General features: G+C 59.1%; 2 protein-coding genes across 2 annotated transcripts in view; one reads left to right on the top strand and one right to left on the bottom strand.

Moving 5' to 3' along the window:
* Nucleotides 1-1,623: 1,623 nt before the first annotated feature.
* MRPL45 (mitochondrial ribosomal protein L45) lies at nt 1,624-7,867 on the bottom strand. The gene is made up of 8 exons (XM_068211977.1): nt 7,791-7,867; nt 7,444-7,639; nt 6,388-6,505; nt 5,075-5,173; nt 4,594-4,642; nt 3,291-3,440; nt 2,464-2,637; nt 1,624-1,998 (listed from the first exon to the last, which is right to left on the bottom strand). The coding sequence occupies exons 1-8, from the start codon at nt 7,845-7,847 to the stop codon at nt 1,939-1,941; spliced, it is 903 nt and encodes a 300-aa protein (XP_068068078.1). The 5' UTR covers nt 7,848-7,867; the 3' UTR covers nt 1,624-1,938.
* Nucleotides 7,868-12,967: 5,100 nt separating this feature from the next.
* NPEPPS (aminopeptidase puromycin sensitive) overlaps nt 12,968-16,265 on the top strand; it is a 32,491-nt gene continuing 29,193 nt past the window's right edge. The window contains exon 1 of the mRNA XM_068211859.1: nt 12,968-13,282. Coding sequence (XP_068067960.1) covers nt 13,160-13,282 — 123 coding nt within the window. The 5' untranslated portion in view covers nt 12,968-13,159. The remainder of the gene's footprint in view (nt 13,283-16,265) is intronic.

Here is a 16,265-nt window from a genome sequence, read left to right as displayed (position 1 = left end):
CATCCATCCATCCATCCATCCATCCATCCATCCATCCATCCATCCATCCATCCATCCATCCATCCATCCATCCATCCATCCCTCCATGGATTCCATCCATCCATCATCCATCCATCCATCCATCCCTCCACTCATCCATGGATCCATCCCTCTGTCCTTCCCTCCATCCACCCATGGATTCCATCCACCCATCCATCCCTCTGTCCTTCCCTGCATCCCTCCATGGATCCATCCTGCTCCCCCCTGCCCAGCCCTGGTGTTGGACAGGGGGGTCTGGGGGTGAGGCTGAAGGTCCTGGTTGTGTAATTTTGTGTAAATACAGGAAATAAACGGAATTATCTACGGAGTGTGCTCGGAGAGGCTCACAGGGAGGTGGGGAAGAGCTGGGATACCCCCAGGGAAGGGGCTGGAGAGGAAATCCAGCAGTGGAGGGGTTGAGTGGCTGGAGGGGGGCTGACTAGAAGGAAAGGCCGTTCTCCCAAAAAAGCCATGTTCCACCCAAAACCCCCTTTTCCATTCCGAGCCAGGGCTGGGGAACCCCACAGAACCCCAGGTTTGGAGGGAAGGGACCTTCAATCCCATCCAGGGACACCTCCCACTGTCCCAGGCTGCTCCAGCCTGGCCCTGGACACTTCCAGGGATCCAGGGGCAGCCACAGCTTCTCTGGGAATTCCATCCAGCCCCTCAGCACCCCCCCAGGGAGGAATTCCTTCCCAATATTCCACCTCTCCCTGCCCTCTGGCAGAGGGAACCCATTCCCTGTGTCCTGTCCCTTCATCACTCTCTCCATCTTTCCCGTAGCTCCTTCAGGGAATCCTCCATGAGGTCACCCCAAAAATCCCCTTTTCCAGCCTGAACAATCCCAATCCTCTCCTCCCTCTGGGTTCAGGAATTCCCCTCCTGCCCTGAGATCCACGGAGGGATCGGAGCTCCCACACTCAGCTCCCAAGCAAGGCAGAGGCTCCATGGAAAAGGGTTTTTTTAGGAACAGAGGGACTGTGACACCCCTGTGGCATCCCAAAGGACATGGCAGGGATTCCACTGCTGGCTCCTCTCCCAGCACAGCACAAAGAGGAGGTCCTGCCCTCCCAAAAGGAACACTGAGAAGCAAAAAGGAGCCACAGCTCCTCTTTTTACAGCTCTGCAAAATCCCTCTCAAGGAAGAAATAAAAATTCCCTGAACTCTCCCACGCTCTGGAAGTGGCTGAGTTAAAAAGCAGGACGAGAAGGAGAAAAGGGTTTGTTCTTGGGTGAGCAGGAAGGGTTTTTCTCTGTGAGTGAGGAGAACTGGCTGAGCAGAGCAGGAATAGAGAAGGAGCCTCACAGGGGGGAAAAACAAGAAGTGTTTTCCCAGCCCAGGAAAAGCAGGGACAGCTGCAAATGTCACGGTGCCCACAGGATGGTGCCAGTCCCCCAGTGACAGCACCAGCTCTGCCACCAACACCAACCCCAGCCCCTTGTGAGGAATCAAACCTGAAACTAAATCAAATTATCAGCTGTGCTGCAGCTCCTCTGGGAAACTCCAACCGGCAGCAGCCCCCTCACCACAGAACTTGATTTAAAGTTTTCCTGGTTTCCGTTAAAAAACAGGAGTTTGAGAAAGACAGATGGAGAAAAAACAGCGCCAACAGCCACTGGTGAAGTTTTAATGACTGACCAGCAGGTCTGTGGCACCTCCCATGGAGGTGACAAATATTCCAAGGGCTCTCCCATGGAATTCCAGGACAGAGGGTGGCCTGTGGATGCTCCCAAGGCTCTTCATCCTCATGGAAACCCAGCGAGGGTGAGGCTTGCTCATTTTGAAGGATTTGTCCCTTCAATTTGAAGGGCAAATTTTAGAGTGGCTGGAGCCCATTCCCAAAGGCACAGCCACGTCCAACACATTCCCAATCCTCTCTCCTGGCCTGTTTGCTGTCCCTGTCCACGTTCCAGAACTTTCTACTTCACTGTTTCACGCTCCTGTGAGGGATCTGGGGCTGGGCCAGGAATCATCACGGTCTGCAAAAGCAAGGGACAAAAATAAGCAGGAAAAAGGGGAGCAGAGGGTTCTGGAAATGGAAAAAAAGGGGGATCACGTGGAGGCAGGAGAAGGGAATGGGATGGGAAGCCTTGAATTACACTGAATTCTCCCCTCCTGCTTCTCCAAGATCTATTTTCAGTGACACAGGAAGGCAGAGCCACTTTTCAAGGTCAGGCACAAGGGGCAAATAATTCCCAAAATGATCCCACACCTGCCCTCAGCCATTCCAGGCCCTCAGCCTCCCATTCCAGCTCCCAGGTGCTCCAGGGAACAATTCCATGGACATTCCAAACAGCTCTGCCCGTGGATGAATCTCCCACCTTCCCCTCCCAGGCAGCTCAGCTTTGTCCAGAATGATCCCCAGGGAGCTGCATTTTCCCAGTCTTTTCCCTTCATGATCCCATCCTTCCCCTTCATGATCCCATTTTCCAGCTTTTTCCCACCTTAATGATGGGATCCTTGGGTGGGGCCCACTCTGGGATGATCTTCCCATGCATCCTCCACGTTCCATAGGGGTTCACCAGGTACCTCTCAAACACAACATATTCCAGAACATCCTTGGGAATCTCCTCCCCACCGTACATGAGCCGCCCAAAGCGGTCATAGATGGCCAAAATCTGTCAAAAGAGCCAAAAAAAACCCCAGGATGGATGGGGTTTGGAGTGACCTGGGATAGTGGGAGGTGTCCCTGCCCATGGGATGGGATTTAAGGGATTTCCAGCCCAAAAAAAAAGGCTGGCTAGCAGCAGCTTGGGGTTGGTGAGGGAAGATGGAGGGATGGATTTTCCTAGGAGGAAAGGCTGGGAAAATTGGGACTGTCCATGCTGGAGAAGGCTCCTGGATGATCCAACTGTGACCTCCCAGGAAAAGCTGGGAAAACTGGGACTGTTCACCCTGGAGAAGGCTCCTGGATGACCTGAGTGTGACCTCCCAGGAAAGGCTGGGAAAACTGGGACTGTTCACCCTAGAGAAGGCTCCTGGATGACCTAAGTGTGACCTCCCAGGAAAAGCTGGGAAAACTGGAATTGTTCACCCCGGAGAAGGCTCCTGGATGACCTGAGTGTGACCTCCCAGGAAAAGTTGGGAAAACTGGGATTGTTCACCCTGGAGAAGGCTCCTGGATGACCTAAGTGTGACCTCCCAGGAAAGGCTGGGAAAACTGGGACTGTCCATGCTGGAGAAGGCTCCTGGATGACCCGGGACAGCGGGAGGTGTCCGTGCCCACGGGACTGGATGGGACTGAAGCCCCCAGCCCCAGCCCCGGGCTCACCTGGCGGCTGTGCATCCGCACTGTCACCTGCCCGTAGAGGTTGCCCCGGTTCAGGACGCTCTCACAGCGCACGTGCACCACCCTGGGGGGCTCCAGGGACTCCACAAACCTCCACCGGATGGTTTTGTACCTGTTCCCACGCACCATGTCCTGCCAGCAGAAACCAGCTTGGAATTAATTAAATTATTCATGATTTGCTCGCTCCTGACAGCGAAAATCAGCTCAGGTGCTTCTTGTTTGGTTTTTTTTTGTTTGTTTGTTTGTTTTTGTTAAGGTTGGGATTGAAGGTTTTTGACATGGAATTTAGGTTTAGGTGCAAATGTTTAGGTTTTATTTGTGTTTAGGTGTTGATTATGTTTTATTTATGTTTAGATGTTTATTATTTTTATTGATATTATAAGTTGTGATTTTTACAGCATTTTACTAATAAGTTACAAAACAGTTAACTATCTTTCTATATATGGTGTTTTAAGGTTAAATTATTTAACTAAGAAATTATATTTAAGTTATTTTTATTTTTAACTTAATAACTAATTACTCCAAGTCCATAACACAGACTTTTCTGTCTGATTATAAAATACTACTTAATCTTGTGAAGAACAATTAGTTACTGTTCTAAAACTTCTATTTTGCCTTATAAACATTGTTATATTTTAAAATTTTAAGTTTTTTACTTAGAGATATTACTTCTAATCAATCTTAGTGTTATTAATCAATTTTGGAAGGTTTTTTTATGGTCCTAGGTCAAATATAGTAGTTTCTTGTGGGTCTGTGCTCTTCAGCACAGAAAGTTTAAAATTTCCAGGATCTGGGATTCTAACACAACTCGGTTTGGATGTTAATGGGAACAATTAGCAAACACCACGAGCGTTTCATTGCTTGTTGATGAGTTTTGGGTTTTCCCTCCCAGCTCTTTGCTGAATCCAGAAAAAAAAATAAGGCATCGCCAGGTTTAGAAAACCTTAAAAAAAAAAAAAAAAAAAAAAAGGGAAAATTCCATTAACAACGAGGCAGAGGATGAAATTTAGAAAGTCTGAAATGCCGTGGAAGTGACCCAGGCACCAATCCCTGCTCTGGGAAGCCAGGCAACGGCTGGAGCTGTGCCAGGTTGGATTTTAGGGAGAAGTTCCTGATCCTGGGGGTTTTTGGGCACTGGAGGAGTCATGACCCCAAACCTGGGAGGGTTTGGCCAATGCTCCCAGGGATGGGATTGCTGGGATTGTGCCGTGCAGGGCCAGGGCTTGGACTGATGATCCCTGGGGGTCAGTTCCAGCTGAGACATCCCGAAATTCCAGGCACTTACGGGGTAGCAGCGCTCGGTCACCAGGGAGTGAAGCTTCTGCTTGTTAAAGCTGCAGAGGAAACACGCCGGTCACCTCAGCACCGGGAAAGAGGCTCCCCAAAAACGTCCTGCTTTCCCCCACAAATTCCTGCATTTGCTCCCACAAATTCCTGCTATTTCCCCCACAAATTCCTGCATTTGCTCCCACAAATTCCAGCTTTCCCCCACAAAATTTTAGCTTTGCCCATCACAAATTCCTCCTTACCCCACTCAAGTCCCAACTTTCCCCCCACAGAAATTCCCCCTTTTTCCCCAAATTCCCCCTTCCCTCCCAAGAAATTCCCCTTTTCCCCTCCACACAAGTTCCCCCTTTGCACATTTCCCCCACACAAATTCCTCGCTTAAATTCCCTCTTTCCCCATAAACTCCACTTTTACCCCCACACAAATTCCACATTTCCCCCACAAATTCCAGCTCCTCGTGGGTCAGGGAAGGGCCTTACTTTGCCAGGGAGTTGTGGGCCTCAATAAATATCTCCTGGGCTTTCTCAGGGAAGGCTTTGGTGCTGAAATCTGGGTCGTGATCCTTGATCTTCCGCAGGCTGGGAAACAAAAAATTAAGGAAAGAACAAAATTGGAGCTGTCCTGGATGTTTGGATCCTATAGGATTCAATCCCAGCTTTTACCAGCTGAGAACTGGAGATCCCCCACTAAGACAAAACCTTCAGGTGGCCACAAAACAGCCAAATCCAAAGAATCCTAAAAAACTGGGAGTGCACAGCGTGGCTGTTCCCAGCAGGAGAGGTGGGAACTCCAGGGGAAGGGGAACAACAACAAAAATGGGGAAAAAAATGGAGGAAACAAGCCCTTAATCCTAAAATGATCCAGAGATCCCTCAGCCCCCTCACAGAGGGGGTTTGGTGGGGGTTGAGAGGTCCTGGGTGGCCTGGAGGTGACCTGGGGGGACACAGGGGGGTCCTGGGGGGGATTTGGGGGGTCCTGGGTGACCTGGGGGGACACAGGGGGGCCTGGGGGGGATTTGGGGGGTCCTGGGGGGGATTTGGGGGGTCCTGGGTGACCTGGGGGGACACAGGGGGTCCTGGGGGAAATTTGGGGGGTCCTGGGGGGGATTTGGGGGGACACAGGGGGGTCCTGGGTGACACAGGAGGAGTCCTGGGTGACCTGGAGGTGACCTGGGGGGACACAGGGGGGTCCTGGGGGGGGATATGGGGGGTCCTGGGTGACCTGGGGGGACACTGGGGGGTCCTGGGGGGACACTGGGGGGTCCTGGGGGGACACTGGGGGGTCCTGGGTGACACAGGAGGGGTCCTGGGTGACCTGGAGGTGACCTGGTGGGACACAGGGGGGTCCTGGGGGAGGATTTGAGGGGTCCTGGGTGACCTGGGGGGACACTGGGGAGTCCTGCAGGGGGATTTGAGGGGTCCTGGGTGACCTGGGGGGACACTGGGGGGGGATTTGGGGGGTCCTGGGTGGCCTGGAGGTGACTGGAGGGAACACAAGGTGGGGGTCACAGGGGGGTCCTGGGTGGGTTTGTGGGAGTTTTGAGGGGAGGGACACAGGGGGGTCCTGGGTGGGGATCTGGGGGAGTTTTGAGGGGATCTGGGGGGTCCCAGGTGACCTGGAGGTGACTGGGAGGGACTCGGGGGTGTTCTGGGGGAGTTTTGAGGGGATTTGGGGTTCCTGGGTGGCCCTGAGGTGACTTGGGGAGAAATACCTCAGGAACAGACCCAGGGCAGGCAGAGCAGAGCTGCTGCAGCAGGTTAATGAAGCTAATTAGCTAACGAGGGGTACGTACGCCAGCTGAGAAGCCGCTGTCTGCCTCAGCTTCTGCACCTGCTGCTTCACGCTGTCCTTGGACAGCGGGGTCAGGCGGGCATCGCCCTCGGGAGGCACGTAGGGATCCATGATTTCAGCTGGGGGTGGGAAAAGCAGCTCAGGAGGAGGCTCAGAACCCAGGGGATGAGCAGGGGAAACGGGAGAATTTCTGAGAGAGAATTCCTGGGAATTTCAAGTAGAGAGTTCCTGGGATACGTCCGTCCACAGGCGCCGCTCTCTGCCGCTCCCTCACAGCCCAGGGAAGAGGGGGGAAATGGCATCAAAATGAAGTTTAGAGGGGATTTTGGGAAGGAATTCCTCCCTGAGGAGGTGCTGAGGGGCTGGATGGAATTCCCAGAGAAGCTGTGGCTGCCCCTGGATCCCTGGAAGTGTCCAGGGCCAGGCTGGAGCAGCCTGGGACAGTGGGAGGTGTCCCTGGGTGGGATTGAAGGTCCCTTCCCTCCAAACCTGGGCTTCTGTGGGGTTCCCCAGCCCTGGCTCGGAATGGAAAGGGGGGTTTTGGGTGGAACGTGGCTTTTTTGGGAGAGCGGCCTTCCCATCCTCCTCTCCTTCCTCTCCAGCCATGGCAGGGGTGGCACTGGATGGGATTTAAGGTCCCTTGCCACCCAAACCATTCCACGACGCCACTTTCCAGATCCTTGTAGCCTTGCGCCACTTTTACAGGTGGAGAAAAGGACTCGGGAGGGGATTTTGGGAAGAAATAAGAAATTCCTCCCTCTGGGGGTGCTCAGATCCTGGCACAGGGTGCCCAGAGCAGCTGTGGCTGCCCCTGGATCGCTGGAAGTGTCCCTGGACGGGGTTTGGAGCACCCTGGGATGGGGGAAGGCGTCCCTGCCCACGGCAGGGGCGGCACTGGAGGGGCTTCCCCAACCCCAACCCCTCCGGGATTCCAGGACTCAAGAAAAAGGCACCGGCAGCTCTGGAGATCAGGCAGGGAGGCCTCTCCCCCGGCCAGACGGAACGGTGGGGAAGGAATTCCGCCGGGTTCTCTCTCTCGTCACCCGTGCTGCCGTACCCGTGCAAGCCAAGAAGAAGGTGCGCTCCACGCGCTCGTCCGGGAAGACCGGCGCCGCGGACCGGAGCCGCCTCTCCCTCTCCTCAGGGCTCAGCTCCCGGGCCCACTCGGGCACCCGCGGGCACTTCCTCCTGCTCCTCACCGGCACGACCACACAGGGCGGCAGCGCCCCGGCACGGAGCAGGGACTCGGCGGCCTGAGGAGAGGCGACGGCAGAGCGCGGAGTGAGCCCAGCACCGCCCGCGCCTTCGCTTCCTTCCCCTCACGCCTCGCGCGCGCCACGGCCCCCCGCGCTCCCCCTCAGCGCCCATCCCAGCGCCCCGCCGCGCCGCTCCGGCCGGCCCCACCTTCCCGCAGAGCCGCGGGGCCCGGCGGCCCAGCCCCGCCGCCATGGCGGCCGCCATCTTCGCCCCGCCGCGGGGGATGGCGGGAACGGGGGGGGGAGGGGGGAGGAGAGGGGGCGGGGCCGACAGCGCGCGGAGGGGGGAGGGAGGCGTGGGCGGGGCCGCGCGGGGCGCGCGCGCGCGGCGGAGGGGCGTGGCCAGCGGGAGCCCGCGCCGCGCCCGCGAGTGGAAAATTCCATCGGCTGCGGAGCCCCGGGGGGGGCGGGGCCAGCGCGGGAGGCTCCGCCCACCGCCCCGGGCGCGCGGAGGGGGGACCCCCGTGCGTGGTGCAGTGCGGGGGGCGGGGGGACCCCCGGGCCGTGGGGGAGGGCGGGACGTCACGGCCCCCATCCCCCACGCGGGGGATGCTGCGGGTGTCGGAGCCCCCCCCCAGACCTGCAGAGGGGCCCCCCCGGATCCGTAGTGACCCCCCTGGAGCTGCGGAGAACCCCCCCCTTAACCCGCAGGGCACTCCCCCCGGCCTGCAGAGCCCCCCCCGGACCTCCAGATTTGTCCCCCCAGACCCTCAGGGCCCCTCCAGCCACGCAGAGCCCCCGCCCGCCCCCCCAAATCTGCGTAGCCCCCCTTGGACACGCAAGACCCCCTCCCCGGATTTCCAGAGCCCCCCCAGTTCCTGCACCCCCAGCAGCTCCGTGGGGTTTGTGCGATGCGTTTGGGATTTCCCATCGCAGCAGCCCCTGGCGCTGGAGGTGGAGGGGGGTCGGGGGCAGGGGTCCCTCCGGGTGCCCCCAGGACAGGCTGGCACACCGGGAAGCGGCACCCCCGGCATGCTGCCGGCGGCGGGGGGGGGATATGGAGGGTAGGGGTCCCTCCGGGTGTCCCTGGGACAGCCCAGGATACGGCACCCCCGGGATGCTGCCAGCAGCGCGGGGGGGCTCGGGGGTCTCTCCGAATATCCCGGGGACAATGCAGGACGCGGCATCCCCGTTCTGAAACACAAACCAGCTCATCCCAAACCCGGCTCCCTTGAAAGCCCATCCCTGGGAGCCGCCGGGACACCCTGGGGATGCTCATCACCCGCCCACGCCCGCAGGGCGCGGCCCCGGCCCGGCCCGCAGAGCCAAAGGCGAGCCCAGCCCGGGGTGCGAAGCCCGGAGGGGCCCCTCGGGAGCGGGGGGTCGCCGGGAGGCTCCGGCCGCGCTCGCTGCGCCTGGCCCCGCTCCCAGTTTGCTTTGGGGACTGTTGATCTTGGCTCCGAGGACGCGTTGCTCCATCGGACAGCTGGTTAATGTGTAGTGACGGCTCCGCTGCGCCCGAGACCGTTGATCCCGGCCCGTGCTCTTATCTGAGCGGGGACGAGCCGGGAGCGGCCGTGCGGGGCCGGGCCGGGGGGCGCGGGGGGAGCCGGGGCCCGCTGGGTGGGGGGATGGCATCTGCAGCCCGCCAGCGCCTCCCAAAATTCGGCGTGGTGCTCACTGGAGTGGGGGCAAAAATAGCAGAGGCCCGCAGCACCCCCGGTGGGAAAAGTGGAGCCCTCTGGAAAACTGGGGTGAAGCTGGGGAGCTGTGGAGCCAATCCTGGAGCAGCCGGGGCTGAGTCACCGGCCCCAGAGCCCCACGGCCCCGGCGCTTTCCCACGGCCCTGGACTCGTGGGGCTGGATTTTCCCAGCCCAGCTGGCTCTCCCGGCTGCCCCGGGATGCCATCCCGGCCGCCTTCACCTCCGTGGGCAGCGCTGGGGGCCCTGGGACCCCTCTGGATCCACGTCCTTGCTCGTGGGGGGCTCCTGGGGGGCTCAGCCTGGGAGCATCCCCGAAGAAATTTGGGATGGGGCCGTGGAGATGCCACTGGATGATGTCCCCAGCCCACCTGCGCCCTTCTCCTTGCAAAACCACCACGTGGGGATTTGTCCCGTGGGAGAGCGGGATCAGGGCTGGGATCAGGGCTCGGCACCCGCCCCAAACTGTCCCCGCCAGCTCCAGGCAGGGGCTGGGCCACGTTTGCCTCCATCCTTGTTTAACTCGTCCCAGGTGCCCGGAGGCGAGGCGGGAGGGACAGGCAGAGCGGCACGCACACATGGAGAGGGGAAAATCCAAGGAAACACGCCTCCCAACCCCCCGGGAATGACCCGCGGAGCAAGAGGCCCCAGAGCTTCGAGCGCTGTTGTCCCCGTGCTCCCGAATACCAGAGATTCCAGCCCTAAGCCGGCGGCCCAGACCTGCGAGGCAGGATTAGCCGGTGCCCTCCGGCTGCTCCCGCTCCGGGCAGCAACGCGAAAACTCCGGCGAAAGAGAGAGAAGTAAAGAAAAGCCTCTTTTGGGAATTTTTTTTTTCTTTCCCCCCCCCTCCTTGTTTTTTTTTCCCTTGATTTTCCTAATTAGAAAGGAGCACTGACAGCGGTTGGAGGCTGCAGAGGCTCTGGGCTAATTACAGCTCCTGGCTTCCACCCCGTCCGTTTGTCCCCGGGCCCTCCGCAGTCTGGCACTACAGGAGGACCCGGTTTGGTCGGGACACGGCAGAGGCGGCGGCTTCCCCCCGGCTTTCTCCGTGGAGCCTCGCTCTTTCTCTCTTTCTTCCTTCCTTTTTTTTTTTTTTTTTTTTTTTCTGGATTCTTGCTGACAGCAGCATCTGTCACCTCCCAGCATCTCCCGTGCGGAGCAGCACCCGCGGAAAGCGCCCGGAGCCCTTTGCCAAGCACAACCCCCGTGGCCACCGCGGCTACCGAGGACCCCCCCGTCCCGGCGGGCCAGGAGGGCACCCAGTGACCCCGCGGCCATCCGGGATGCGAATTAAAGCTCAGAGGAGACAATCCCCTCTGCTTCCCTCCCGCGGAGCCGAGCAGCTCTGCTCCAGGAATAGTTTTATCCTGCCCCTGACCTTCCCGTGGCTCTGCCAGGGACAGTCACCCGCGGCCACTCGCGGTGCCAGCACCGAGGCAAGGCGGGAGGGGACGGGATTTTTGCCCTGGCAAAGTCCCCCAGCACGGCTGTGGCTTCTCCTGCTCTCCTGCTGCGGTGGCCTCGGGTTGTCCCCAGCGTGCCACTGCCGGGCTGAGTCCAATTCCATCCATCCCGGCTGCGAATCCCACACGGAGCCTCCTCGCCAAACCGTGGGGTCCAGCCCTTCCCTCGCTGCAGGGCAGACGGGACTTTCCGCCCAGCACTCCGCTAGGATTCCACAAAATCCTAAAACATTCCCTGGACCAGCTCCCAGCGCCGATGTCCCCCCATCCCGCAGCCTGGCCGTGTCCCCGTGTCCCGCGGGGCTCCGCACCCCGCCGCGGCGCTGGGAGCTGGCAGCGTGGAGCAGGGCGGCAGCTGCCTGAACCCCCCGCGCGGCTCCAGCTGTTTCCAGCTGTTTCCAGCTGTTCCCTTGTCTCCCTTTCCTTCCCCGGGGCTCTGCAGCACAATGCGGCCCCGCGGCAGCCCCGGATGAACCCGGGCTCGGCGGCGCTGGGTTTTTGTAGCCATGTGCTGAGAGCTGTCTGTACTTTCTCCGTGCCCCAGTTCGTGCCGCCGGCTCCTCCAGGTCTCAGCGAATCCCTGCTCCCTCCCTGAAATCCCCGTTCCCTTCCTCGAACCCCTTCTCTCCACCTCGAATCCTATTCTCCTCCTCAAATCCCATCTCCCTCTCTTGAGTTCCTGCTCCTTCCCTCAAATCCCTGCTCCCCCCTGCCTGGAATCTCTACTCCCCTCCCCAAATCCCTTTTCCCTCCTCAAATCTCTTTTCATTCCCAAATCCCCATTCCCTCCTCGAATCCAACTCCCCTCCACAAATCCCTGCTCGCTCTCTCACCAGCTCAGCACTAACTTCTCTTTTTTAAGCAGCAAAGTATCACTTTTAACAAAAATAAATCTCGTTGGGGAATGAATAGTGAGAAATAACTATGAAATATAGAGAGCAAAGAGGGAAACCCGGGTGTCCCAATATGGGGGTACCATTCCAGCTCTGCCCCCCAGTCTGAGTGCACTGGGAGGCTTGGGAGCCATCATCCCCCTGAACTGGGAGTACTGGGAGGCCCCACTAACGGGGTGCCCGTGCCAGTGTCACCCCAAAACCAGGAGCCCCTGGGTGCACTGTGCCAATCCCCACCCAGGCCAGGTGACCTGAGAGCCCGCAGTTAATGGGGTGCTGTCCAAACTGGGAGCACTGGGAGCCTCAGTTAATGGGATGCACTGTGCCAGGCCCACTCGGACCAGACACACTGAGATCCCCATTACCGGGATCCCCATTACCGGGATCCCCATTACCGGGGCTCACTGGGATCCCCATTACCGGGGCTCACTGGGATCCCCATTACCGGGATCCCCATTACCGGGGCTCACTGGGATCCCCATTACCGGGATCCCCATTACCGGGGCTCACTGGGATCCCCATTACCGGGGCTCACTGGGATCCCCATTACCGGGATCCCCATTACCGGGGCTCACTGGGATCCCCATTACCGGGGCTCACTGGGATCCCCATTACCGGGATCCCCATTACCGGGGCTCACTGGGATCCCCATTACTGGGGCTCACTGGGATCCCCATTACCAGGATCCCCATTACCGGGGCTCACTGGTATCCCCATTACCGGGATCCCCATTACCGGGATCCCCATTACCGGGGCTCACTGGGATCCCCATTACCGGGATCCCCATTACCGGGATCCCCATTACCGGGGCTCACTGGGATCCCCATTACCGGGATCCCCATTACCAGGGCTCACTGGGATCCCCATTACCGGGATCCCCATTACCGGGATCCCCATTACCGGGATCCCCATTACCGGGGCTCACTGGGATCCCCATTACCGGGATCCCCATTATCGGGGCTCACTGGGATCCCCATTACCGGGGCTCACCGGGATCCCCATTACCGGGGCTGCCCCGTCCCGCAGCACCAAGGAAGGGGCGTGGCCAGGCGCGCCGGGAAGGGGCGTGACCTAGCGGAGAGGGCGTGTCCGAGCGAGGCGTGGCTTCGCGCAGGCGCACTCCCCGCCAGCGCTTACGCAACTCCTCCCGCCGCCTTTATCCCCCCCCTGCCCCCCCCCCCCCGCGCGCGCTACGTGCGCGGCCGCGTGGCGCCGCCGCGCGCACGCGCACGCGCCGTCCGCGTGCCTCCCTCCCCCCCCCCCCACTCCCCCCCTCCCTCTCCCCCACCGGGGCCGCCGGGAGCGCGCGCGCGCCCCCGCCCCTCCCTCCTCATCTTCCTCCTCCTCCTCCTCCTCATCCTCCGCTCCCGCCGCCGCTCCCTCTCGGTGTGTCCGTGCGGAGCCGCCTCGTCGCCCTTCCCGCGCCCCCCCCCCCCCCCCGCCCCCCCCCCCCCCCCCCGCCGCCGCCGCCGCCGCCCCGCCGGGGGGGGCGCAGCCCCGCACCCCCCGCGCTCCCGCCATGCCGGAGAAGCGGCCGTTCGAGCGGCTGCCCGCCGACGTGTCCCCGCTCAACTACGGGCTCTGCCTCAAGCCGGACCTCATCGACTTCACCTTCGAGGGCAAGCTGGAGGCCGCCGTGCAGGTGGGGCCCCCCCGCTTTTCCTCCCCGTCCTCCCCTTCCTCATCCCCCTCCTCCCGCCCCGCCCCCGAGGGGTCCCGCCAGCCCGCGCCCCGCCGGGGGGACCCCTCGGTCCCCTCCTCGCCCCGGGGCGCTTCCCCTTCCTGCCCGCCCCCAGGGCCCCCTTTCCTCCCTCAGGGCACGGCCGGGGAGGGGGCGAGGGGCCCTGAGGGACGCGCCTGGCTGCGATCGCCCCATTCCCGCTGCGCTCACCCTCAGGGCCCGGCCGGGCAGGTGCAGGGAGGCCCCTCGGGGCTCCCCCCGCGTCTCCTCCGTGTTTCCACTCGCGATGGACGGACAAACCTCCTCCACACGCTCCGGAGCCCCTCCGGGACCCCCTGGACGCGGCCGGGCTCGGGGGGAGCCCCGCCCAGCCCCGCTGCGGCCCCCGCGGGTCCCCCCGGGCGGCTCCTCCCGGGCAGGGCCGGCCCGGGCCGGGATGCGGGATCGCCGCGGAGCCCCGGGCTGTGCCCGGCCGGGAGCCCCGGGGCCCCCAGCCCCTCGGGGACCCCCCCGTGCTGCGCTCCGCGCGGGCGTGCGGATGGATGGGGATTTTGCTGGAAAAGCCAAATAAGCCGTGAAAGGAGAAGTGCCCCCCGGTGTGGCTCTCGGTGAGGGTAGGCCTCGGTGCCATGGAGAGCTGCGAGGGGAGAGCCTGGGGACAAGAGCCGGGGAGAAGGTTTGCGGACCCGGAACGCCGCGTTTCTCTGCAAGGCGAGAAAAATCCTCCTCGCCGTGCTCGTGCTTCAGAGCCGGAACCAGTTCTGTGAAATCCCTCAAGTCTCTCCCAGTCATTCTCATTGGCTGCTCCGCCAAGATTTCCCGAATTTGCTTTCACCTTTTTTTTTTTTTTTCCTTGCGATTTCAGAGAGCTACAGAATTATAATGGCATGACTGTTTTTTTTTGTTTCCCTGAAAATTAGGTGGTCGCACAGAGAGCTTAAAAAATACTTGAGGGAGGTTTTAAGTCTTGAGAGGTGAACAGATTTAAGCCTTGCTGTACTGAAGGGGTGGTTAAACCTGGCTTTAAACAGGTAATAAATGCAATGAGGCAATAAAACCTGCAGGATGTGAAGCACAGGTAGAGAAGAAGGCGAGCTCTTCCCTGGGGAAGGCCCAGGGCTGGGGATGATGGGGAATCTTGTGACTCTGGGGACCTGCAGGAACCCAAGCAGACATGAGTAACTTTGTGTCATGTGACAGAAATATTGAAAACCTAAATCTCCTCGCGGATTTGATCCTGGCTCAGGGGTTTGGTTCCAGCCTCGGGACCGCTGCTGCCTTTTGGGCTAGTTCAGTTTAAAAAAGGCCGGTTTGAGAAATTCCCACTTTCTTCCTCTTTAATCCCAGCCACCTATTCCTGTCCTCACACCCCGGCCCTGTTACAGCTGTGGGGCTGTAAATGGGATCACTGAAATCATCCAGGTTAAAAATAACACTCGGGGGGAGGGGAGGAGAGGAGCAGCAGCCTTGGGAACATCCCAGAACGCTGGGATGCAGGAATTGCCCGGAGGTTCCTCCTGGCAGGGCTGGTTGGTTTGCAGGCTTTATTCCTGGGGAGGTTGATTTGAATATCCTGCTGTGTCCAGGTGGATTGCTGGAGCAGAGGATTCCACCTGGAGACGGGGAATCCTGCACTTCCCACCAGCACCGAGGGCACGTGCTGAGGGAAAAGCAGTGACCCCACAGGGCTGTAAAAAAAAAAGCCCTTTTCACATCCTGGAGAGCTGCTCCGGAGTTCCCACCGGAGAGAGGGAGGAGGGAAACCCCAGCAAACCCCAGAGGGCGAGGTTTTTGAAACAGATCTAAAGAATGTATCTTTATTTTGGATAACTTTTAACAGCGTGAGCCCAGGAGGAGCCACCTCCCAGCTGCCTGAAGTGAGGGCAGGGAAGTGGATCAGGGGTGAGTTCACCTGCCTGAGCAGGGCTGGGAATCTGGAGAGGTTTCCTGCGGCTGCCAAGTGCCCAAAGCACAGGGCAATCCCAGAAAATTAGAGGGGGACTGCTCTGCTCCTTGATGGGGAGAGGAACAACCAGCTCACCCACAGGATGCTTTCTGTACAAGGCTTGATGAACAAAAATTAATAACTATCAGCATATTTTTGAGCTGGTCTAGACAATAAGACGTTTGGGTGCTTTTGGGGTCAAATGACTTCAATTAAGGACCTTTTCTAGCTGAACCTGAGCTCAGCAGAGATGTCCTGTTTCCAGCACCACCTGAGAGCTTTGGAGCCTCTGTAAACTCATCAAGGCAAAAGTGGGTTTATGTTAAAACAAAAATTTTTTGATTTTTGGGTGGGGAAAATACCCGTGCTGTCTCCCCTTGAAGATCCAGTTGTTGTTTCTTTAATACCAATCCACAATAATTGCCAGCTCCTGTGCTCCATCCCAGCTGGATAATGGCAATAATCCACACCAGTGATGCCTTCTGACCCACGGGGTGAGTTCTGAGGCTTTGGCACCAAAAATAAAAACCCCCCAAAACCAGGAAAAAAGTTTCCAGAGCCTCCCAAGTGCTTTGTTTGCTTTGTTATTTGGCATCTTTAAGAGCAGGGTGGAATTAGTGCAGGCTGTGGTGTTTAGTCAAGGTATTACAAGTAAACACTTGATTATTCTTACTCACTCCAGTAATAGGATTTGCAGCCCTCTGTGGACAATTTGGGGCTTTCAAACCCTAAAAAAAACCTGTCCCAGCCTTGGCTTTGGGGCAGGACACTTGTGTTGGCTTTAGGACCTATAAATAACCTGAAGCACTTTGTGCCACAATAATAAATGTTGCCACTTGCATGGCACCTCCAGATTATCTTCAGAGGATAAAACCTCTGGTGATGCAGAAGATAAGAGGGGGCAGCAGATTTCAAAGCCTGGAAAAAGGAGTGGGACCTGTTTGTGGTGTGTTCCCGTGTTCAGCTCGGGGAATTGTCCCCCCTGGATAAAGGAATGAT

The sequence above is a fragment of the Anomalospiza imberbis genome, chromosome 22 (genome assembly GCF_031753505.1).
Source record: "Anomalospiza imberbis isolate Cuckoo-Finch-1a 21T00152 chromosome 22, ASM3175350v1, whole genome shotgun sequence".
In the NCBI taxonomy this organism is placed as follows: domain Eukaryota; kingdom Metazoa; phylum Chordata; class Aves; order Passeriformes; family Viduidae; genus Anomalospiza; species Anomalospiza imberbis.
Note: the sequence above shows the minus strand (reverse complement) of the source record. Positions and strands in the feature narration are given on the sequence as shown.